The sequence below is a fragment of the Bombus vosnesenskii genome, unplaced genomic scaffold (genome assembly GCF_011952255.1).
Source record: "Bombus vosnesenskii isolate JDL3184/JDL3185 unplaced genomic scaffold, Bvos_JDL3184-5_v1.1 scf7180000016275, whole genome shotgun sequence".
Lineage (NCBI taxonomy): Eukaryota > Metazoa > Arthropoda > Insecta > Hymenoptera > Apidae > Bombus > Bombus vosnesenskii.
Genome location: NW_022884344.1, coordinates 724470 through 751280, shown reverse-complemented (window position 1 = coordinate 751280; position 26811 = coordinate 724470). Strand labels below are relative to the sequence as shown.

The window sequence follows — 26811 nt, the reverse complement described above, 5'->3', positions numbered from 1 at the left end:
GTTAATACGACGTCAACTAATATCTCGCTAGTTTGGAAACGCGCTGGACCGAATGTCAGCTAGAAAAATATGTACACAGGAGGTTTCAAAGGCATCGCAAGATCAAATATACAAGATTATAGCACGTCTACCTCGGTATCGAGCAAACCGTTGGTCCGAAACATTTTTTCATATCGTTCGTGTTTTTCGAGATACTTCAGTGGCCCGAGACAGACTAAACACGCTGTATATCAAGAAGCTCGGCTATTAAATAATATTTTATATTATTGTATATAATATTAATTATTATATTACCATATTAATTACTATACTATATTATATTAATTATTATATTATTATATTATATTACCATACTAATTAATATACTATATTATATTAATTATTATATTACTATATTATATATAATATATATTATTATAATATTATTATATATAATTATGTGAATAATATTTTATTAAATAGTTTACGATTATTGCTTGAAATAACGTTAGCGGTCCTTGTGTCAGTTTAGAAGAACCAACTTCATCTCATGTACAATTTAGAAGTTGAGCAGCCCGAAAACAAACAGTTTGCAAAATAGATGTTATTTCTGCGTGTCACGATGTTTCATTAGCAGAGCTGTAGCAATGATAAACAGGAAGATCATAGCAGATCGTTTCGATTTAATTACATCCTGTCAGATATAAGCAAGTGGCCGGATACTTTTCAATGATGCTGTATTTCTGCCACTAATGATAAATAATTATATCTTGCGATTTTTATAGAAGAAAAAACACAACGTTGTCGAATTGTTCAACTAGGCTGTGTCATAACTTTATCGACTATATTGTTGATATAAATATATATACGATGAGTCTCTTCATCAAAAGTATATATATACACATGTATACACTCTTTAAACATAATAAATCGTAATAAGAATGTTAGCTCCGTGAATGAAGAAAAAAGAAGAAAACAAAGATATAGAATAGAGCGTTACAAATATTACATACACCTGTTATATACAGATATAACAGATATGAAATCACAAAAATAATAGCCTCAACGTCGAAGTAATATCTTGTAGATACTACGTAAGCGTCAATAACGTGCTGTCTCCTTGTAGTTGGAAAAATTAAACGTTACGTCGATGTAATTCTGTTCCAATATCTTTTCCAGTTAAACAGTGTAATTTATTTAATTGCTTCTTTAGGAATACATGCTAATAATAATTGCATCGATATACAAGTAGAATAATCTTCTGATAAGTGCGTTTTCAGTTTCTTTGATAAGCTTGTAACAAAAAACTCGACGGGTGTACGTAAACTTTCGTGATTGACCATATAAATTGTAATATATAGAAGGTACGTCGTACTTACATTATGTGAAACATAATAAATAACAAAAATGTGTTTGCCGAATGCTCGTCTAACAAATACACAAGCGCGAAAATACAGACGTCTAAACAACTCGTATTACTCGCTATATCTATAATTAAATATTAAATATAACGTAGTAATGATGAAAAAATAAGTTAATTAAGTTACAAAGTGTTTGAAACACTACATACGTAGAATACATTTGCAAACAAATATACTCAGTGTTAGTGTTGATCAAATGTAATCAGGTACATATAAATTAATATATGTACATATTTAATTCTATTCGTAGTATTTAGACTATATTACTTTCAAATATATATATATCGTGTATAAAAGGTGAAAAAAAGATAAAAGAATCTTAAAAACAATATAAAATGTTAAATTTGTAAGTTTAAGTTATAAGCACGGTAATTTAATTTTTAAGTTAATTTTCTTATAGTATATTCTTTTTTCAATATTTGATGAAAGTAACATTTTGTCTTTAATCTATAGTGGAATTAAAAATACATAAAGTTAACGCATATATACACATATGTATGTGCATATGCGTACAATGAATGTACAGTGTACCTCATTCACACACTTATCATTCTTCTATATTTGTTAATAAGTTGTTGGAAATTATCAAAAGATTAAAAGTGTTTCAGACAACATCTATTTGAAATATACATACAACTTCCCTGAATGACCGTCTCATACGCATACATTCTTTCTTATTACTCATAATGTAAAATAATAAAGCAAAAATGAAAAAATGCAGTGGCAGTTGATATCAGAGTGTCTAATGCCAAAAATATACGTATGTAGTTATTAAAGTAGTATTCTATAATATTGTAACGTTCTTGTCGATACGCGTGCACGTGGTCTTGCGGCCCAAGAAAACCATCGATACTATTGTATACGTGTGTACCTAATACATACATACGCACATATACAAGTTACCTACACGGTAGAGAGTACGAGTGAAATATCAATGTAAATACGTTTCGTAATTCGAGTCGGTTGTCACTCGGCAATATACCGTAACCGTACCGAAACTACATTCAGTTTACTGAAAAATTACATAATATAATGAAATCTTGGATTTAAAATATTATAACCGACAAGATCGAAAATGTCATCGCTCCGCAATAAAGAATCTTTTAACAGCAAGATATGACATCTTTATCTAATTATACTACTATACTGCTATGTTTTTAGTAAATGACTATATAGGATACAAAAGACATTGTTGATCTTATAAAGCACAAGTACGAGTTTATAAAATACGAGTTTATAAAGCACAAGTACGAAACCGCTAAATCTCTCGCATAATTAAAAAATTGTTTTACATCGAATTAGCTCGTCAAGTCGTGATTAACAGGAAAAAGAATTTTTGAATGAACAAACGGTTGTAGCGGTCATTTTCTGGGATCGATCGAAATGCTTGTTTCGCTGGAATCGAGACACTGGCCTCTATGGAAAATCTTTTCGACTCTTTACATACGTATATTTTAGGCGTTCTCAAGCCGGTAAAAACTCTCGGCTTGTTTGAAGCTGAACGATCGTTACCGGCAACAAGGAAGAAAAGGGGTAAAAGCGTGTATACAAGCACCGTCAATAGTTGACTAATGTATGGTGACTAGTTAACCAGTATCTCACCTGAAAGTCGCAGTGGATAATTTCGGCGTCGTCTAGAAGTCGAATAGTGGCGCGATGCACCACCGTAACGTCACTTTTACTACCAAATTTCAACATTTCTGCCCTCAAGTCGCCACCCGAATTATCCCCCCGACCCTCATCGTCTCCTGCCCCACAGCACCACACACTGCCAGCTAATTACTTTCGATTCACGTTATTCTTGCCGTAAATGGTTATAACTGTCGCTGACACGCGACTTTTCAGTAATTTTTTCGTCAAGTCGATATAACGCACGATGACACTACTCAACGAACGACACATAATCGTAGTAGAATAGCAAACTTTCTGTCAACCGGTCCCGTCTTCTGACCTACTGTTGCAATGATGCCATGTTTTCAACTCACGTAACAAACCCAATGTTGCCGTTCGGAAATACACCAATTGCGTAATACGATTGGTCCATAGCTAGACTATGGCGGGAATTTAAAACGTCAAATCACGAATAACCGGCGTTTGCGTTCTTTTAACTACGTTTATAAATAGAACAAATTATCCAACTCGTGTTAACGAATATACTATTCTTTTTTGTTTGCATTTAATCTTTGAATAAAATAAAATATAGCTTATCTTTGTCGATGAATCTGTTCCATCATTATTAAAAATGGTTAATAGTTGTTAATTGGACATTACATATAGTTAATAGTCCTGTTAACTAGTGCGTAATGTACGTCTTATTCTAATAAAACTCGTAAATAGTAAAAAATATTAACTGTTGGTGTGAACCATTCGCACTTAATGCGGTACTGATTTTTGTGAGGAAAAGAAGAGAAAATAAGTGCATTTAGTGACATTTAAGATATTCGATATCTGTATAGCATTAACTATAAAACAATTTCATTTCTACCAGAATATACCAACATTGAGTAAAACAATTCATTTTTTCCATAATCGTGTTCTGATTGTCGAATATCGTTCTTATCGAAACGTTGCTTGTGTATAAAGTTACAGTGGCTGCCCGTAGAGGGCACTAAAGGATGAATGACTTGTGTATTAAAGTAGTAAATCGAAATATGGTGGGGGTAAACTAGGGGCATTGAACAAAGGTTGACTGCGTTGGTCGAGGATTCGGCGGCGCATTCACGACTTAAACATGGCAGCGGCTACCAGCGTTGTCGTACTCGACAGAGGCAACAATACCACCTGCACGATCAATTTACACGGTGTGTGCGCGCGTGCAGATTGCTACAAACCATTAGATTTACGAGTTGACTATCGAGTTGTATTAAAATCTTCTTGACATAACGTGTAACAATACAAGCATATACGACACACATACCGACATACACACACGATACGCGCGACCCACACACACAACACACATACACAACACACGCACACACGACACATACACACACTTGTCGAATCATCTTTACGCCGAAAGGCAATATTCCACATCATCATGAGGTGTTGCTAAAAAAATTTCGACAGAAACTGATCGCGTAGGAACACAGTTTGAAAGAACGTGCCGTAAGATATATTGGCAATGTAACGCTCCCAGATCTGTGTCGTATTCTTATATTTTGTTCAAGAGGAAGACAAAGTGTGTGCGCGCCTTTACTCCAGCCTAACCTCCAGTTTTTGTGCTGTTTTCATACGTGTATCGTGTATCCACTAATTTATACATGTCTACGTTGTTATTAAACGTTTGCAGTCCAATTACAAGTTTAACGTGCCATTGCAATCAATTTTGCCGTGTATTTTCATACATTAAATGCATTTCGACATTTCTTTTAAAGTGGCCATTTATTCGCGGCATCGTCATTGTAAACACACCGTACGTTTTCCTCAAATTTTTGAATATGAATGACATTTAACTAAATGACAAACGTACACTTCTATTCTATTCGAACTAACAGTAGAAAGTTCATTATTTTCGTGAACGACAGCAAAGAAGATGTTAAATTAAGATTTTGATCGAAATTTTTCATTTTGCAGGAGCTACTGTGGTATCCTGGAGAGTAAATAATCAAGAACAACTGTTTGTCAGGTAAGATCATCGTTTCTGTGTACTATTTATGTCAATAGAAGTAGCTTGCTGTTACGATTAATTACACGTACAATGGAACGCGCGAGCGACCTTACCGTATTTATATAATTAATAAAATGTAAATTTACATATCTACAAACGATTACTCATTCTCTTTTATGCATATATTTCCATAGGACATTTGTCCTATCAGACTTGTTTTGCAACAAATGACAATATTCATTGTTCTTTCGATAAGTTTACGTCGATACTATATATAATGGATATCTAACGTCCTTCTGATGTTACAGTTTATGTAATGAAAATTGAATAATTTTTAATGCAAAATATTGATTACAAGTGAATTACAAGTATAACAATAATTTATAATTTATCTAATTAAAGAGATGTATAAAGTTATTGGGTAGTACCAGATATTCTTTTTTAAAAAATTCAGAATTTTACGTACATATCATCGAGGAACATTGAATTTTATTATAGATGTTACAGAGAATTATGATACGTTAATATAGTGACTCGTTTTGGCACCGTTAAATTTCCCATAGATGCATAAAAATCGACACTCTACATATTAGACAAGACAAACACATACATCTTATGAAACACAAATATTATAAAAATATTAACGTTCTTGGCGGAAGAGCAGATGTACCGTGGTATTTTTTTCTCTAATTAAAGACAACAGTAACCTTTTTTAAATTTAATCAACCTTTGAAACGAATCTGTCTCGAAACTTTCCTTTCTCTGACTATTTAGAAGAATTTTATACTTTTATAATTTTATAACTTTATAAATCTTCCCAATAATAGGGTTGGGTTGTGTCAAAATTGAACAACTGATACAAGGGCGAATAAAAGAAAGATTAAAATTGATACATTACGGATCTTTTGTAACTTTTGCATTAAAAAGCGTAGTTTTATTCTTCTTATTTTATGAACTTATAACATATATAATATGTAATATAAGCTATATGTAAAGTATACGTTCCATTTTATGTAAAATCTTTAAGAAAGCTTAGATCCTAGCCAAAATGCTAGCAAAATATCGACGTTTCTTCTACAGTGCTTATTAAAATCACTTAATTTTTAATATTTTTAATATTTTCGATGATTAATATATTATATTAATATTTCGACAATTTTTAATATTTTCCGTTTATTATATAATATATACGTGTATATAATACGTACAAAAGTGTATATCGTAATAATTTTTAAACATTTTAAAGTAAAACGGAATGAAAACGTTACGTGACGGAACAAAGTGTGTAGAAACTTGTAAAGTTGCAAATTAATTTGACGAGGTTCGTCGATATTATGAATACGCTGTATATCGTCAAGTTGGCGAAAATACCGTGCAGCTTTTAGCTCGTCTAAACAGGACAATCCTTGTCAAAGCGATGATTATTGGGAAAAATGATGTAACTAGACGTCAGAAAAATCTACAAAGTATGATTCATTGGGTTCTTAAAACCCACTTACTTGCGACGGACAGGCATGGCGATAGAAACTATATCGTTTAAAAAGAAATAGATTGTAACCGTTCCTTAGTTTGTTAAAAATACTGAGAAAATATATTGTTTCGACGGAGGAAGATAAAATATTAACGTTAATGTTCTTGCAACATTCATTTTATACGTGTTATGAAAAACTTAGGAAACTTATTTATGGAAAACACAGAAAATTAAACCGTTTTGTCCAACTAAATTGTAATAGACGAGAAGCAGATAACATACATGTGTTTGTGGGTAGAGTCATCGTATTAGGCAAGACACGCGTTGCAATAGAACGGACAAGTATTTTTAGTTAATCAAAGGCGCGTGACAAATTTCGTTCGTCTATGTATATGCATCGTTACCGTATAACCTTTCAATGCGCACACCAGTTACACGAGTAAGATTTTAACGAGTGGGAGAAATATTATCGAAGGAAAATAGCGCGAGTATAGTAGAAACGACAGCATGCAAGACATGCGTGCACACCTGCTGTGAAAGAGCCGCTTAAAAGCGCGGTGCCCGTGACGATCGCTTTAAAAGCAGCAGTCCGAGAGCAGACGATGAAAAAACTGACGAAGCGAAGGCAAGGGCGCTCTGGACCAGTAGGTATATACCTTTTACACGAAGTTCAGGGCCCCTCGCCAGTTGCTAGTCATCGGTTCTTCCGACTTTAAAGGTGCTGTCAGGACCGCTTGTTTCTGTCCCTTTCTCCTATTCTTAAATACCAATCAATCGCCCTTCAAATATGCGTCGAAGGAACACGCAACAGAAAATAAATAAAGATAAAATCATCAAAATCATATTGGTCAAATTAGTCCGTAAATTTTACAAGCGCATAAACGATATAATTTGCTTACGTTTCGGTTGAAATTCAAAAAGAGGTGCATCAGTTTGTAATACTGGAATATGGTGAAAATTTCTAAGGACAGATGCTACAAATATTTGATTTGGCGTTCTTATGTTTATTTAGCCAAGGGATGTATACATAAGTATAGGCAAAAAGTCAAAATTCTAAATGACAGCGAAAACTTCCATTACAAAGAGAGCCGACAAGCACGCTAGTAATTTACTCCAATTCCCGTGGAAACAGCTATAAAAGTTACATCGGTATGTCCGGTTTGATACGAATCTCTTTGTACGAGACGCGTCTAAGAAATACGTTCTTGTATAGTCGTAACATTCACGTATCTCCTCGTGTCTTTACATGTACATGTTCTTCAAATATCTACAAATACTCTGTTTATTATAGGTATTATAATTTTATTATTATTATTATCGTGTCAGCATTATTATTCTATTTGAAATTTATAAATATTATAAATGTTGTTTATACGAATATCCTTAAGTAAAGTCATTTATATATATATATATATAGCGATTTAAGGTAGATTTTCTTTTATCGTTATCGATAAATAGACTAAATTTTGATACTATTAGTTTGATAAGTTAAAAAATCGTCATTAACGAGTGTAACGATTAAGTATATATACGAATATAAACGTCTATATAAATGCCAAATGTAATATCATTTCAATTATAGATGTATACAATTAATTATAACCTATAACATTTTTCTGTTGTAATCGACGATATACAGTATATTTTTTATTTTACGTAAGTATTCCTGGTAATTTGTAATTTGAATAGGAACTGAAGTATGGTTATGCCACAGTATCATCGTTTTGCTACGAGACAGAAAAACATAACCTATATTATATGGCCGTATACCGGAACCTTCCGTATCCGAATTAACGCGTAACTGTTAGGATAATACAATACCCGTTTCTTTTTATTATTATTACTCTCTCTCTATATATATATATGTATATATTTGAAAATTCATAATACAAGAACAATTACAAAGAAAACGATAGAACGTAAACGTAATATTTTTCAAATTATCTATGGGTTCTACATTTTGTTTATAGCTAAATTAAAATTTTGTCGGTACATCGAACAAAGTAGAATCATATTCTGTCTTGTGTCTCGAACCATCTAATCATAAGTCCTCTCGCTGACGCCATAAACATCTTAAAATACAAAGGCATTTCATCGTCACTTTCATCGTAATCTTCTCTTTTTTACCACAAAGACTTAAAACGTCGATGATAATATGTATCCAGGAGATTACAAGCAAATGAGATGTTTTCTTTTTCTTATTAAGCTTATGAAATCTCAATTAAGGTTTATTCGTTACATCCGTTACATATCGTTGTACGAACAACAGGCACGTCAAAACAGCACTGTATTCCTCTATACTTTTCAACTTGAAATCCGTTTAACTGTTAAGCGTTTTGTTCCGAAAGAAGCTGTGATGTCTTCCCCGATTCGTAGACTATCGCGGAGATTCGGCTGAGTTTCTAGACCGTTTAGCAATATTCTGTTAAATCTCGCGATTTATTAACTATATTTCACCGTTTGTATTCCGAGATCGTAGTGGAATACCACAGTTCGCCACATACTATAGTATATATGCGATAATTCTTAAAGGCCCCGGTTCACATCGAAACACGTTGCGACGCACGGATCGTCGACACGTCGGTTTCTCACGATGCATATTACGAGCATAGATCCGTATCGGTGAATCCATATCGAAACCAATCGGGAATTCTCCTCAATTTTGTATTTTTTATGATCAACGTGGTCGCTGATATAAATTAACGACAATAACGTTAGAGTTGGAAAGTAATGAAACTGTCGTTTCAACGTTCGTATCGTATCACGAATTGACACAAATTTCACGAAAGTAGAGTACATCGCAGCGCGTTTCAAGGGTGTAGAGCGAGATTTAGCGTTTCAGACTTTGTATTCATTTCAAAGTAAATGGCGCAAGTATCAACTCTCGTCCACTTGCGAGAAATCCTCTCGCAACTCGCGATAGCTTTATCTCTCAACCTTTACTCGCTTACCTTTAGCCTGAAATCTTTCTAATATATATATATACTCGATATCTATATTCTGTATCTATATTCGAACTAATGTCGTATTCCACGGTTGTTTCACGGCGGTCCGGCTTAAAAAACAAGATATGAAAACAAATGAGATGAAGGGAACGGAATTATCCAAAGAAATCGATATGTCTCGGTGAAATGTCTATTGCTCTTTGCGCTCGCTTTCGTAATATTTATACGTCATCGAAAAATTCCGTAAAACTCGCCATAATTTATATCGTCAATGGGGCCAAGTTCGATATAATCTCCAATATAATTAATAAATATTAATAAGTCCGAGTCAAAGACGATACTTGAGGTTTACCTCATAGAATTTACATGCTACTCGTAAGATACAATGGCTGGTTCATCGAACTAGCCAAGTATCACGTTTTTACTCTCTAAGCTAGTTCCGAATGCTTATCGCGAATTTCTACCCGCGGAAATCTACTTATAAGCACTTCGATGCTCGGACGAATCGAATCCCTTAGAAGTATCAAATGACGAGAAACGGAAAGGCGTTGTCACTTTATTGAATTCTTCTAACAAACTTGGACAAATTGAACCGAACTGTAGACTCGCGATCGAACAGCGTCCAAAGGAATTTTATATTGATATTCGCGATTGCATCTATGTAGGACCGGGAAGAATGATTTTAAGCGGATTAAAGTTTCCATTCCATTCGGCAGTACCTTTTTTATTTTCGAAAGTAGCTACTCGTAAAGCTTTCGAATCTGTCGCGTTTAGATTTCAGTCAGTTGTTCGCTTCAAAGTACGTAATATACGAAATATTTATGGAGGCTTCGGATATAGTTAATGAACGTATCAACCTGCTTGCCACGTACTTGGCGCCATTGATAGTTACAACAACGTAAACGTGCCTTTGCGTTGTCGCGATTAACTTTGCTGCGTTCCACGCTGTTGCAAGCTTTCGGAATATTATTATAGAGGGAGTTCGAGATGGTCGGGAGGACCAGAGTTGCCAGACGTCTCCTTTAAATCGTATCCTCGTTGCCACTGTCACTGCCGTATAGCGATACGATCTTATTTATATATGCGACTTTTCCGCCAATACGCGAGCTTATCTTTATGATTGTTTCGAAAGTGGCAGCGGGAGTAGGGGTAAACGACAATTGGTCGACACCAAACTCGCACTACGCGTCAATGAGATCGAGCGAACAAGAGCGAAGAATAAAACAAATTCGTGTAAATTTATATCCGGAAATGATTTATCGAAGGGTTAGAAGCGTTGGGAATTTTGTATCGATTGTTTTGGTAGCTGGATCTGATTCGATCCGACGCTATGACATTCGTGGAAAGATCCGAATTCTCTTAATTTGTGATCGATATTTTCGAAGAACTCTCCTTGTGGATAGTGGCGATTTGAAAGCTCGTCAAGTAAAAGTCGTACTTCGCCGTACACAAAATGCATATCGCGTAATTCAGAAAGTACGTAGTCGTTGATTCTAATCGCAGAAGGAACCAGTCAGACGCCGCTAGATACACGACTGTGAACGCACACGAAATGAAATAGTCGCAGCGTTATCAGACTGAGGGAAACGAGGGAAAAATCCTGCTGGTAGTAGGGTAAGTGGTATAGTTGGTGGTCTAGCGACGTCGTAGCTCGTACCGTAGACAAATGGACGTGTGGAGTACGGGGTAATATCGTTGATGCGACGCGGACAGACGTAGGACCTCTAAATTCGCGTCACGTGACACGAGCAACGTAGCTGTAGAGTGGCAGTGGGGGTAATGTGACGTCAGGTAATCGCTGAATTTCAGAAAGGGAATCGTCTGGCAACCCTGAACAGACGTCACAACGACTGATAGAGGGCTCGTGCAGCGTTGCCAAAGGAAGGGCCTACACGACGTCATATCGTCCCCTCTGCTACTCTACTTTCCTCGTCGCGTCTACACGTTGCTCTATACGATTGGAGGTGGGAGGACCAACAACGTTGCCGTTGTCACGTCGCGACGCGGAGAGACGTAAGACATAGCTGTAGAGCGACAATGGGAGTAATGTGACGTCATGCGGGCCCTTCTTCTGGCAACCCTGCACTCTGCACGCTATACATCGGATAGCGTAAACGATTACCGTCGATAAGAAGTAATTGTGTTTCCGTATAACGCGAGTCTTAAAAGATCGACTAACTCTTCGATAAAGCATTCTCGGAGATAAGTTTAGGCAAACTTCTTTTTTTCCATTTGACCTCGTTAACAGGCGGCGTAAGTTCGGTCGCGACTTTTGTAGATAATATAAGTATTCGGAGTTGCTGTGGCACAAAAGTAAACTAGCCTCAAAGTTCGATTCTACTTTTATATCGTCGTACGATCAAATTGAATCCAATTAGCTTGTTGTTATTATCGATAACATACGTTATCGCGAAAATAAAATGAAGAAGATCGAGGAGATAATTTACAAAATAGGATTATCTATGTCTTCTTCGTTCAAGATTCGTTGTACGACCGAATCTTACCGTTAGGAAGAAATTGTTTAGTAATAGTCGTCTTTCGAACTGCGATAAGTAACGATTCACACCGTTGGATTTAGCACTGATACATTCAATGTCCCTTGAGATCTTTGGAAAAGAGCCGCATGCAACGGGAGCAAAAGAATCGTTGGCAATTTAATTGGTCGATCGATGGATTAAAAAATGAGAGCAGGGTTGTCCAGATGTTTCACGATCTCTATATTTCCCTGGCAAATAACCCTTGTTCTTCGCTAAGACAGATGTCTTGTCGATTCTTCTTATCTTATATACTCAGGTGGGTTAATCGGCATTTTCCTATTGCCGGCTATGTACACTTGGGGTTAACGCGACTTTCGTGTTGCTCGAGTTTCACCGATATACAACTTCGCACACGAGCAGGATATTTTGTAAACGGCCGATGTTTCTGATCGTGGCGGTGGACCCTGCTTCGTAAGGAAAACCGTTTTTTTTTTTTTTTTAAAGATGTTTATTAAACCCAAGATACAATTTTAAATACATTTTGGTATTCACAATAAATGGTGAATTTATGTAATGATGTTTTAGGCAAAGGTACCGATACGCAACGGTATGACGTAGCCATGCTATAATATGTGTCAGCGCTTTACATTTTTCGTGTTTAATATAATTTTTGGGTTTAAGCTGCTGGGGGAGCGGAGCTTCTATGTAATTTTGTTTTTATTTGCTTTTCTGCCCTGAAAACTGTAAGGAAAACCGTTTTGATATTGCTCTGACGAAGGATTCTTCTGACGCGATCGGTTGCACCCTTAACGCGTGGAAGGAAAACCGCGCGGTGGGAAGGTGGAATAGCGCGCGGCACGTGGTTCGTATTCTCATAGACTAAGCCACACGATATTTCAATTATCCTCTCTTGTACGAATACAGAGATAGCGCAGTGTCAGAATTCTAACGAGATTGCGAGTAACCGTATACAGGGTGGTTGGTAACTGGTGGTACAAGCGGAAAGGGGATGATTCTACGCGAAAAAAGAAGTCGAAAATGTGGAATAAAAATTTTTCGTTCGAGGCTTTGTTTTCGAGAAAATCGACTTTGAATTTTGGCTCGGTACGCGTGCACTTTATCGCGTCTCGTTATAACGGATCTCACTGTAGATCGTTGTCTCGATGGAAAAATTAAAAAAAAAAAAATTTTTATTCTATATTTTCGACTTCTTTTTTCGCGTAGAATCACCAGTTACCAACCACCCTGTATATTGTAGAAACGAATGATTTTTCGAATTCCGAAAAGGACCTGGTAGGTCGTTGTACGACGAGCGTAGAAGAATTTCACGCAAGGCGATGGATTTATACAGAGACAACGATATTCGAATACGACAGGAAAACTTATTACATTTTAGGCTGGTTAACGGGGGGCGGAATTAGCACGAACGTTTCGCATCGGGAAACTTAGTGGAGGAAGCGTGACATAGATCTCTCTAAGCATCGTCCGTTTAAGCATCTAAACATTGTCGATCATACGAATATTCGAAATTCCTAGTTTGCATTTTCTGTAACACGAACTTTGATTCGTTGTCACGCGTTAGGGGTAGAGATCTTGCGATAACTTAAAGACTTTCTTTGATAATATACGCACGTGCTTGTATCGTTAATCGTCATGCAACACTACGCTGTAACGAATTCTCAGCGCTACTTCGTTTTTATTTAAATAGCTTTTTTGCTTCGTGCGTAGATACATAAATACGTAAATACGTAAAAACGTAAATACTGTTGCTTAAAATATCAAATTTACTTTCATCTAAAAATGCCAGTGTACGCGTTCATCGATACATGCCACTGTATACGTTCATCGATATATTCTTTGATGAAATTCAGTCATTTTTTCATATAGCTTTTCCGTGAAGAGGTACTGGACAATTATTTTGAAAATTATTTGGCAAATTGTTACTCTAAAATCAACGTTCCAGCACGTTGGCATGCTGTACGAACATTTCCAACACCTGCAGGCCTTACTTAACTCTGTTTTCTGCTGGCATATTCCACCTTTATCGTAATACGTAGTTTCTCTCTGAAAAAATTGTTAATATTTTCTAGTAAAATATCTATTCAGTTAACGGGCTTTAAGTTCTTCCATTAGGATCGCTATTTTCAAGCCGTACGCCGCAGGGATTTTTAAGACACGCGATATCCGACTGTTTGATCAGCAGGGGCACCGACCTCTTTTTTCTTAAATTATTGTTAAACGAAAGCAACAGTCTGTGATATATCTTTTCACGTGCCCTAGAATTCTAGTAATTAGTTTACGCGTACCACGATCAAGAACAGTTAAAAATCACTGCATTAGGTTAAAGTCTTAGTTACCATTTGTTTACAGTTTCATAGGTAACATAGTATTGTATTGTAAGATAGGCTACAGTTTCGGTAGTTACCATTTGATTATAGCGCACGCATGTATTCAAATTCTTTTTACGCTTTGAAGAATATCATCTTTTCGCTTGCTTCTTTAAATACGATTTTTTAAATTTACCTTGGAAATTGCCATTATCTATGCCATCGTCTTGCAATAAATAAACCATGAAAGTATAGCATCGAACATCGGTCGTGTAGATTTATGCAGTGAAATTGTAAAATTGATAAAAGGTTGGTAGGTTAAAATTTTGGTGGTTACCATTTGATTTTACCGCACGCATGTATTCAAATTCTTTTTACGCTTTGAAGAATACCATCTTTTCGTTTGCTTCTTTAAATACGATTTTTCAAATTTACCTTGGAAATTGCCATTATCTATGCCATCGTCTTGCAATAAATAAACCATGAAAGTATAGCATCGAACATCGATCGTTTCGATTTATGCAATGAAATTGTAAAATTGATAAAAGGTTTAACTTTTCCGATGTATGTAGACTCGCGTGTAGGCCGCGGATATTTATGAAATTTTATATTTTTATGAAGACGGTTAAAAAAAGTTGAACGTAAGTAAAGATTTCTCTGTTTTAGTGTTTCGATATTTATATAAAATATTCCTTTGAATCGTTGTTAGATTATTAGATTATTATTATTCTTAGAAACCTGTTTTATTTGTTAAAACGGACGAGATTGGGATATAAATATTGGAGAATCGCAACAGGGTTCAATTCAAAGTCGATCATCTTATTAATACCTTTCGTAATTTTACGCTTTCTGATGTTTTTCATTTATTTTGAATAAAAGTAGTTACAAAAGAAACGCGTTGTTCTTTAAAGAACATACAACCAAAGGTAATTCCGCATATCGAAAAATATAGTAATTAGGAGTAGTATTTCTCCGCTATCGCATTTATTACGGTATTTACATGGTAATTGATCAAGTCCAACCTTATTAAGATTTGTATCGCTTGGTATTACTTTCCTACTACGAACACCGAAAAATCGAATATGTTCTATGCAAATGAAATGCGGAGCTCGACGAAGAAACACTTTATTGGAAAATAAACGTAAATAAGCGTAAATATAGATACTTTTTGTAGCCACCGGAATATTAGCAAGAGCCGAGAAAGTTGAAATATGTAAAAATATCACATACACTAACGATATCCGTTTATCAAAATACGCCGATATACAGGGTGGTTGGTAACTGGTGGTACAAGCGGAAAGGGGGTGATTCTACGCGAAAAAAGAAGTCGAAAATATAGAATAACAATTTTTTTTTTTAATTTTTCCATCGAGACAACGATCTACAGTGAGATCCGTTATAACGAGACGCGATAAAGTGCACGCGTACCGAGCCAAAATTCAAAGTCGATTTTCTCGAAAACAAAGCCTCGAACGAAAAATGTTTATTCTATATTTTCGACTTCTTTTTTCGCGTAGAATCATCCCCTTTCCGCTTGTACCACCAGTTACCAACCACCCTGTAGACTTGCAAAAGCTAGGAAGACCAAGACACTGACAATGTCACTCGTACAAAGTTAATCCCCATTTTTCAATTACCAATGTTTCGTTCTTCTTCCAAGTTGTAGGTTTGTCCTACGTTGTGCCACAGAAATAACGAATCGTCTGGAAAGATTCCGTAAACAATGCCAAAAAGGTGAATCTTTCACCAGCCACCCATTTCTTGAAAATGGAACATGTACGATACATGTTCCAAACATTGTTCCAACGTACTATTTCGATATCATATTTAGTTAAAGAAATAATCTGCAAAAACTGTACCCATAAGACGATGCGCACGTTTCTTTTCGTTTTGACAGCAACGGTATAAAGTAGAAGTATTCTTCTTCTGGAAGAAACCGGAAGAAAAATTTGAAGGCCGGAACACGAATAAAGGGGTGACTTTACTGTTGCGTCGTCGTCGATCAGCAACATTATACGAACCCACATACTTGATTGTTCCTTTATCGCTGATTTATAGAAACCATCGCTACATTCACTTTTCAATCGCGCTCAAGATTTTCTACTTTTAGAAGTAGTTGAGCAATTCTCAATTACATTTCTGCTTTGCTTTCTATTTTTTGACGTCATTAGCCGTACGTACATCTTTCAACGTTGCAAATTTTTCCCATTTGTACGACACTTGTTCGCTTTTCCTAACTTTTGAAGTAATTTTTCTTTCCCGCCAACGCTCAATATGGCACGTTTCCTCTTTGATGACACGAGATATCGACGTGTACGATATTACCTTCGTATCGAAGAAACGAGAGGTGGTGATTTTAATTTAATTTTAATTTTCGGTGATACATCGTATAATCGCGATATAATTACGTGTCTCGCGACAATGATAGGAATAAGTTTCTACGAGCGTTGGATACTCTTGTAAGTCACTGTATCAATGTTTTATGTGTCACGAGACCAGATCCTATAGCTTTTGCACTTGCGATTAATGTATTTCCCTACTCTCTCCGACAATAAACACATAAAAGGATAATACGGAATGTGTATATAAACGGAAGAAATAGATATTAATTAAAGATGTGAATTAATAATAATAGAATATAACTTGATATCTACGAACTCACTGTATCAATGTTTTATTTGTCACGAGACCAGATCCTATAGCTTTTGCACTTGCGATTAATGTATTTCCCTACTCTCTCCGACAATAAACACATAAAAGGATAGTACGGAATGTGTATATAAACGGAAGAAACAGATACTAATTATAGATGTGAATTTTTTATTTGTCACGAGACCCGATCCTATAGCTTTTGCACTTGCGATTAATGTATTTCCCTGCTCTCTCCCACAATAAACACGTAAAAGAATAGTACGGAATGTGTATATAAACGGAAGAAACAGATACTAATTATAGATGTGAATTAACAATAATAGAATATAACTTGATATCTACGGTGCTTAAATTTTGAAACTCGAGTAATGCGTGCTCCACAATGCTATATAGACAGAAAATAATATCATGGAACCTCCGGAGCAGAATCCAGTCGAATGGGAATGTTGTAGAATGCCGGCAAAAACCGCAGACCTCGAGATCATTAGTCTACGACCAAGCTTATAACCCAACGTGGCATTATACCGGGTGAAGTAAAATTTTAGTAAAATGGTCTGGGATTAAAGTATTTTACTTAGGACAGAAAATTAGAAAATTTCGCAAATCTCGAAAGAACGCCGGTTACTCATTGGAAATCCTCAAATCCTATCGTATAAACATTATGCGCTCAACGTGATTACCACTGTTTCCACGTTTTTCATTTCGTCTATAAGTTTTATTCTCTATATCCATATTTTACATATTTTCATTCTTTTTAACAATCGTTTGATAAGTCTAAAATAATACCTGATAAATAGTCACGTGAAGTATAATATTATCCTTTAGTTGCCTTTCTTATTCGTGTCTGACTCGTCGAGGAGTCGACGATCGTTAACATAATTCTAAAAGAAATTTAGAAAATTAAGCCATTCGGCTCGGAATAATCTTGGAATAAAATTGCGCAGAAATAGCAGGATTATCGATCTAATATCGATACAACATCGAGCCAACGGCTTGTACGATTGCACGCAGATACAACAGATGTATGTCATTTTTCTAACATTGTATTTTATCATTTTCTGACTTCTTTTTTTCTCGATCAAGGTGCTATAATGAGTAAAGAATGTTTGTGGACCTAACGTCTTTATTATAACGCATTATACTCGAGCAATGTGCTATGTAGACTTTTCTAACTGACTGTATGTATATTATTCGCCTTGCTGTCGTTTATGTGTCGCTCGTTGCGAATTATCGTTAATAATTTTTTTCCACACGCTCGTATAACACAGCATATTATGTGTCATATTTTTACATAAATACCATAAATAAAGCGATACATGCAAATTTATTGAAATTTATTTATCCAGTTAACAATTTATATCGGATATTGGATATTATTGAAAGTTACGACACGCGTACGTACATTATATTTCTGCGTAACCTTCTTTGTGATTCGGTTTATACAGGGTGGTTGGTAACTAGTGGTACAAGCGCAAAGGGGGTGATTCTACGCGAAAAAAGAAGTCGAAAATATAGAATAAACATTTTTCGTTCGAGGCTTTGTTTTCGAGAAAATCGACTTTGAATTTTGGCTCGGTACGCGTGCGCTTTATCGCGTCTCGTTACAACGGATCTCACTGTAGATCGTTGTCTCGATGGAAAAATTAAAAAAAAAATTTGTATTCTATATTTTCGACTTCTTTTTCCGCGTAGAATCACCCCCTTTTCCGCTTGTACCACCAGTTACCAACCACCCTGTAGATCCAAATACCAGCGTGGAAATCCGCTGCTTGGGTGATAACATTCTTTCGTTACTTTTCAAACGTTGCACACTGATCCCCATAATATCGCGTATTATATGTTTTCTAACATTGTGCCAGAAAAATGTAGGTACCAATCAATTGAAAATAATATGGATTTATTAATCGTTTATTAGCAAAATAGGATTATTTGGTAGTTTGTTTCTCTCATAATCGCACTTTACGATCGGGCATTGATAAAATTCTGCTTGGTGACAGATTAGATATAAAAGCTCAAAGGATTAAATATAAAACAATACGTGGTAAACAAGTATTGCGTTTCTCGTGTATTCTCTCCTCGCTCTTCCAAAGTGCTGATATGAAACGTGTCTGATATTTCTTCTTCTATGTAAATCAAATGAATGTAATTGTCAGAATTACAGACTACGATTAGCTAGAAGATGACACTACGGGCTTTTCTTAAATTCTACAGAAGGTGGATGAATTTGTAAAGCTTAAAAAAATTTGCAAGGGATCAGCACGTAGCCACGTAGCAAGTGTTTCTTCTTCCTTTTTAATTCAATCGTCTATACGTTGTCTAATAACGAGCCAGCTCTCCTACACCCAATATGTGTCCACAGTGGCTCACCAAAGTACTCTGATACTGTTCGAAACTTTTTACGCTCGTATTATACGAAACATCGTGAAGAAATCTCATTGGCACTGCAACGAGACAGCACTGTCGCGTTCCTATGAATACATAGAAGCTGCAAAATATTTATACGAATCATACACTTTGCAAAGATGTATGTGCACAGTCAATTATTCGCTATATATTATTATAATGAGGCACATCTTTAGCACCGATCGTACGTTCCAGGCTATTTACTATTCACGCTGTATGTTAATTCTTCGCTAAGCGTACTTCTATTGTACGATACGTACATTTCTTAGTTGCTTTAAAATCCTATCGAAATAACAAAACCAGAGAATCTCGCCTAACGACATATTCGTTAAAGAATTAAAAAAGCAACATTTAGCCATTCAAGTTGACAACATTTCGTTTTATCAAATGCAAGACTCGCGCTGTCCACATTGCTTTATTATTATTATTTCAAACTATTTTATACGTTCATTCATTCACGAGATATACGTTTGTGTAGGTTTATCCTTATCGTTCTCTAACGTCATTAGTTGCGTAAGCATATTGCCATAATAAGATACACGTTACATGTTATTAAGATATATGTTAACAAGATACGATCTAAGATTTATGAAATACACAGTATAATGTTGTATTTTTAGCGCCACTGAACAACAAGTCATCCTGTATATTGTGCCTAGGTTGTATCGAAACAAGGATAACTTTTAAACGAAACATCCTACAAAGAACGTAAATTTGCTTAATCGGCGTTTCATCTCTTACTTATATCGTTCGTTATTATTAGAAATGAAATAATAGGTGGATCAAAATTGTATCGGATTAAATTAAGGTTGCTCTTGTCTGTTATAATAAATCTGACGTAATCTGTACGCATCGACGTATTTATACGAACGAACAGATTTGATTAGTCGCGGTAATAGGTTTTTAAATCGCGATAAGAAACGTAACATCATCATTCCTGAAGAATTTGCTCATTCTCAGCCTACTCGTCCATTTAGGTTAACTTGTGCACTTGCGTGTAATCGGATAAAGCCGACAAATCGTTTACATATTCTCTCCCTCTCTCTCTGTCTCTCTCTCTCTTTCGCTCTTTATTGCTCACTCATTGACGTTTCGTTCGAACACCTTTGTGTACGCCTATATGAATGTTCGTTAATTGTTCATTTAGAGAGCTATATTGTTTTAAAGATGCAAGAATCTGCCAACATGTGTGATATTTCTTCTTCTATGTAAATCAAATTGAGAATAAAAGTTGGCTGAGAAGTGGAAAAATGATATTGTTCGCATCGTACATGTAAAAACCGACCTGCCTTTTACTTGCATCCTGCTTTAACGCAGGTGTCCGTTTCAGAGTAAATCCGTCACGAGTTGATGTCGAAGAGTATGTCGTCGAGTATGTCGTCAACTATCTGAGAGTCACTGTCGAGTCGTCCAAGTGTCGACTAGCGAGCTCGACCTATCTCGAGTGCAACTCTCGACAGTTTTACTCTGAAATGCACACCTAGTTTTAGGTTTGAAGAATTGGATAATTATACGGAAAAGTCGATTTCAATATCCTTGAAACACGTTGTCGAAGTTGGCGCACCCTCGACGACTTTTGCCTATACGTGTCACTGACGCTCGGCCTTAGTTTCCCAGATATTCGCGAACATCTTCCATACGATTCGTGTTACGATAATTTTGGAGTAGGCGAGCGCATCTTTCTGTAGTGAGAGCTAACTCGAAATTCATCAGAGAGACGATCATCGTTCTTAATATTACGTAAATAAGAAATGAAGAGGAAGGGTCATGGGTTGGGCCAAAGTAGCTATCAGCGGGCAGTTGGAAACGCTAGGATGAAATAATTTTCAATGAATCTAGAGAGAACGTCGCACTGTGTCTCGCAATCTGTCTATTCGTCTGGTGCGTACTGATAATTTGAGTCAGCAGATATCGTGTACATGTCCGACGATGCGTAACGTACGATCACAGTTCTTGAATTATACAGAAAAGTATGTTTCGCAATGTACAATGTGTAACGGAATATGTAAGGAATTTTCCGTTTTGCTTTCGCGTTATCTAATTATGTTTACAGAAGATGCTGAAAACGACCAGCTTGTACTTTACGACAAGCCTCCTCTCTAGACGTCGTCTCATGGATCTGGTTACACCGTGAATAGTCGCAGGTGTTATCCGGTACCGCTTGTTGATAAATTTCATCTAATCCGTGAACCTTATTATCTCGGCGTTTACAATGGGTGGTTGCTCTGTTTACAGAGTAAATTTGTTGTATCTGATAAACGTCGACGGAGCATAAAGCGTACGTTTATAACGAACCCTTTGCATTGTCCCGAAGTGTACGGTCGAGATGTAGGATCGGCCCATCCGCATGTTCTGTTACAGTTCCTGTATACAGGGTGGTTGGTAAGTGGTGAAAAGGGGTTGATTCTACGCGAGAAAAGAAGTCGAAGATATAGAATAAGAATTTTGTTTTAATTTTTCCATCGAGACAACGATCTACAGCGAGATCCGTTATAACGAGACGCGATAAAGTGCACGCGTACCGAGCCAAAATTCAAAGTCGATTTTCTCGAAAACAAAGCCTCGAACGAAAAATGTTTATTCTACATTTTCGACTTCTTTTTTCGCGTAGAATCACCCCCTTTCCGTTTTTACCACAAGTTACCAACTACCCTGTATAAATAACGATAAATCGTAGCAATCGAATGGACGATACACTTGAAAAATCGAATGAAATAAAAGTGAAATCACGCGAGTGATAATATAACCCACTGATTTATCTTCTTTTACTTGTATCAAAGATAATTAGCGTCGATGAGTTAAGCTTATAGAACTGTGTAAAAACGAGGTCACCTACATGCCGGAATAAAATGTAATGTAAACGTAATCGAAGGAATATTTCGGAAACGAAGATCGAGCGACGGTTTCACGTATAGAAAAAAGTTACTCAAAACGTTGGCCATGAAAACATATTTCAAGGTCATCGAAATGAATCTGTTTTTTCCCCTATAATTATCAACGATTATTTAACATGAAACGTTCAAAACTCCGTGTTATCGCTAGCTATACCCAGACCCATCGATCATCACGTGTATTAGCTATCCCAGAAAAGTATCTACGGTCCAGGACCTTGTCCGGACACCTTATCGAACCTAGTAAGGTCGTACAAACTGAATCGTTGAACGAATGGACACTGGAGTCTATGGAGCGTGTCTATGAAAATGAATATTCGCAATATTCACAACTCGTTGTTTATCCCCGGTTCGAGTCCCGATTTATTCGGTGTTCTGTACGCTTATTTCAGCATAGTCTGGAAGTACCAGCGTCTTCGCGTCCTGGATACGCCCTTGTACGCCAGTACAACGATGATATACGCGTGATCTGTAGCCCTAAGTAGTCGCCGATGACCTCACAGTTGCGACCATATGCGATTATCGCTGTTTAATCTTCCGAACGCTATTACGAGAGCTGCTTCATCAGCAACGTCGTACATCTCGCAACGAATGGAAACCTATGTAGCTGCATGTCGATAGTCGTAGCCTTTGTCAAAAGTCTAGTGTAGAGTTATTAAATAAAAAGTACCTTTAGATTAATAAATTGGTGATTATGGAATGAACAGGAACATAGTTCCGAAGGAAATCTGCTTTTCCATGTATTCGTTTGCCTTTCTCGATTTCTAGTCAGGGGTTGCCCTAATTGTTGCGATCGACGGGCGAAAAAGATGGCAATACCGCGCATGTTTTATAAAATCTTGAACGTAGCTGTACATTCTCTATTTAACCCCTTAACCCACAATTACGGGCATAGCCCGTAGTACGATGATCGGGCCAAACGTAAATATTACGGGCATAGTACGATGATCGGACCAAATATAATATACAAGGTGGTTGGTAACTGGTGGTACAAGCCGAAAGGGGGTGATTCTACGCGAAAAAAGAAGTCGAAAATATAGAATAACAATTTTTCGTTCGAGGCTTTGTTTTCGAGAAAATCGACTTTGAATTTTCGGTCGGTACGCGTGCACTTTGTCGCGTCTCGTTATAACGGATCTCACTGTAGATCGTTGTCTCGATGGAAAAATTAAAAAAAATGTTTATTCTATATTTTCGACTTCTTTTTTCTTGTACCACCCTGTATTGCGGTTTATCGTTGTATAATTTACATTAAACGAAAGGCTACGAACGACGACCACGTTACCAGCTGCGCTAAACTATGCTAGTCATTTATTTGTATCAACGTTTAATTTTTTTTAGATAAATATAAATAAGGTGGAGAATAATTTTTATTTCCATAGTATCTCGTACTACCTTTGTATTTGTCATTTGTCAACGAACTGCAATTTCGTTGACATAACTCGCTTACTGCATCCAAGTAGACTTACCTTAAATAACATCTGTTTACATTTGAAGCGAGCCTGTTTTGTAATACAGTTCAATCTGAATCGTGAAATTGAAAACTATGAAACGTCTTTGAGCTCCTGATCCGCGTTTTGTGTTCGACAAAATCTGATTCTTCAATTCTCGATAACTAAATTCCGACCCTGACTTATGCCCGTCTAATTGCTCTGAAACGCGACTCAAACACACCTTGTCGATACCGATTGGTAACGTCTTGCCGATGTTCCAATATTCTGGCCGAATTTCTCTCTTAAAATGCAATTTTATAGGATGCCCCGCGTAACTGGGACAAGTTGTTGCCGTGAATCGATAGAGGATATCAAAAAATTTTCCGAGGCAAAATTAAATAGTTTCAAGTAACGCACGATCCGGTGTATACAAAGTCAAGAGTCGACGCTGAAATATTTTCGATACCATCGATCGTACATATCGAAAAATGTTTCAGATAAAAGTTGAACGGCTTCGAGGGGTGCATATTCTCATGCTATTAGCTTTTCTGCGTGCGAGCGTGTGATGATCATGCGAAGGTTTCTTTCTCAAGATGGAATCGTCTATTTCTTAATATCTTAATTAATCGACGCACCTTTATTATACTTTATTATATTATCACGTTGACCGAGAGATGAGAAATGGAGGGACACAGATGGAAGCAAGAGAAGCAGAGCAAATTATAGAAGAAAGAGAGAAGCAGAAGAGAGGGGGAATAGGATAAGGGAATCTACAGAAAAATCGCCAAAGAAGAGTTACCAAAATACTTAGAAGGGAGGATGAAGTGGAAGGACAGACAAATATTAGCGAGATTCAGATGTGGAAACGAGACCAAAGCAAGGGAATACTGGAAAGGAGAGGGAGAAAAAAGATGCAGACTGTGTAAAAGGAAAGAAGAAGACCTGACACATGTAATAGGAGAATGCGAAATAACGGGAGAACCAAAGGACACAGAAAAAATACTAAACGAGACTGGAGAAGGACTAACAGAACTAAAAGCAATAATAGAGAAGAGAAGGACAATACAAGACGGGGAGGAACAACAATGAGGAAGCACAGCAAGGAGGCAAAAGCCTAAAAGTTGTCATAGTTTTTAGAGACAGAATAATTAAAGGAGTGCAATATAATAGAGTAGATAAGAGGGGAGGTAAATATACAGGGTGATTGGTAACTGGTGGTACAAGCGGAAAGGGGGTGATCCTACGCGAAGAAAGAAGTCTAAAATATAGAATAAAATTTTTTTTTTTAATTTTTCCATCGAGACAACGATCTACAGTGAGATCCGTTATAACGAGACGCGATAAAGTGCACGCGTACCGACCGAAAATTCAAAGTCGATTTTCTCCAAACAAAGCCTCGAACGAAAAATGTTTATTCTATATTTTCGACTTCTTTTTTCGCGTAGAATCACCCCCTTTCCGCTTGTACCACTAGTTACCAACCACCCTGTATAAGAAGCGAAATAGGTAAAAGAGATGTAAAACCGAAAGCTCGTCCAAAGCTGAATGGCACGGTCTAAGGAACAATAAATAAATAAATATCACGTTGACTGCCACGACACCCGTATTCGGGTGACAGCAAAGTTTCCGGTAGGGTTGCGTCACCCGTATTCGGGTGGCGCTTATTTGACTACTTGCGAAGGATCGTCGTAGGTATTTGAAAATATATTCTAGAGGAAATAATAAAACTATCGAATTGTTCTAAAAGTAATACGAATATGGTTTATTAAAAAAATTATTCACTCGCGTTACTAAAATATCGATGGAAGTACCTAGCGGAGAACGCTTGGTACTGCGGTACGCGTGGCAGTCAACGTGTTATATTATTCGTTGTTCTGCTAAATAGACTTGCAAATTTTCTTATCCTTCGATCGTTGTTAGTTTTTCTTCGCATTATCCGTACAAAAATATTAGGATACTTATAACCGAAATTGTTTCATTTACGAGCCATTTGAACCTTAATTACATATACAAATTGTATATCGATTATAGAAAGAGTTTTGACGATTGAGAGATAAGTAGTTTGTGGCGTTAAACGGACGAAGCGTTACTTGCTATAAACGAAGCTGATAAAAGATAAAGAGAAAAAAGGTAAAGGAATTGTACTTCGTAGTACGTGAAAAGGAAAAGGTAAACGTAAAGATATCGCGTCTGTTGTCCTTCCTTGTCTCTCGTACGCTACGTTTTACAGAATTAAAGTTAAAATATCTTTTAAGCATTGCTCGATCCAAGTTGGTTAATACTTTCTTGTAGAGAATACAGAGAACCACCGATCGATGTATAAAAGAAATTATAGGCCCGTTTGAAAAGATACAGGCGATTTTGAAATATTGGAAATGCCATCACTCTCATAATGTGTGTACACTGTACGCACCGGATCCTACATCATCCGAAACTGTTTAATTTCACCTAATGAGATTCTCTTTATCCTATATATACGATATATAGGCTAAATAAATAAGCTATAGGGACGTCGGCTATGTTCTTTTCCTCGTTGAAAAAACAAGCCATTTAACAATTTGTTAGGCGCATAATAAAACTAAGAATGTTTTATCTTTGCAAAAAATTAATATATTTTCGTGGTCGTAAAATTTGTAACGAGCGTTGCACTTATCGGCTACTTATGCATATGCTGCTAGCTAGGAAGCGTAACGATGAATTAATTTTTTATGTAGGTACAATAGGAAGAGCGTAAATTTGTATTTGCTTTTTTTTCTTTTTGTCTGTTTTCTTTTTCTTGTTTAATTAAAACATTCATCGGTGTCAGTCGTGGTCAGCTTTATTAGCATAATGACGACGGAAAGTTCTGTTTGCAGCAAGGCTTTTTGTCCACGATATTCTCATTTATCAGCAGCTTTCAGGACTGTACTTCGCTTAGAGTTTCACACGACCGTTTCAGGGTAAGGGTGACGCTGAAAAGAGAGAGCGAGAGAGAGAGAGAGAGAGAAAGAGAGAGAGAGTAGAAGCGGTCATGGTACAGGCACACTGACGTAAACGTGTCCGACCTAGTATAAATAGGTTTGCTTCTTGCTAGCCTTAGTTAAACAAAGTTCCACCGAGCCAGGAGCCAAGCATTGGCAAGGCGAGGTACGGGAGGAGAGCATTACCAATCCCGCAGCTTCTCTTAGCACTGCTATTGCTGCCTCTGCTAGTATCGCTGCCT

The 26811-nt window shown here is 36.5% G+C and overlaps 2 protein-coding genes across 6 annotated transcripts in view; one reads left to right on the top strand and one right to left on the bottom strand.

The window, feature by feature from the left end:
- Nucleotides 1-3381, bottom strand: part of LOC117242669 (FERM domain-containing protein 5) — a 41675-nt gene extending 38294 nt beyond the window's left edge. For all 3 annotated transcript variants that reach the window (XM_033509544.1, XM_033509542.1, XM_033509543.1), the window contains exon 1: nucleotides 3003-3381. In XM_033509544.1, the coding sequence (XP_033365435.1) occupies nucleotides 3003-3098 (96 nt within the window). In that variant the 5' untranslated portion in view covers nucleotides 3099-3381. The remainder of the gene's footprint in view (nucleotides 1-3002) is intronic.
- A 670-nt stretch (nucleotides 3382-4051) lies between these two features.
- LOC117242678 (glucose-6-phosphate 1-epimerase) overlaps nucleotides 4052-26811 on the top strand; it is a 38205-nt gene continuing 15445 nt past the window's right edge. For all 3 annotated transcript variants that reach the window (XM_033509571.1, XM_033509570.1, XM_033509569.1), the window contains exons 1-2: nucleotides 4052-4201; nucleotides 4977-5028. In XM_033509571.1, coding sequence (XP_033365462.1) covers nucleotides 4132-4201; nucleotides 4977-5028 — 122 coding nt within the window. In that variant the 5' untranslated portion in view covers nucleotides 4052-4131. The remainder of the gene's footprint in view (nucleotides 4202-4976; nucleotides 5029-26811) is intronic.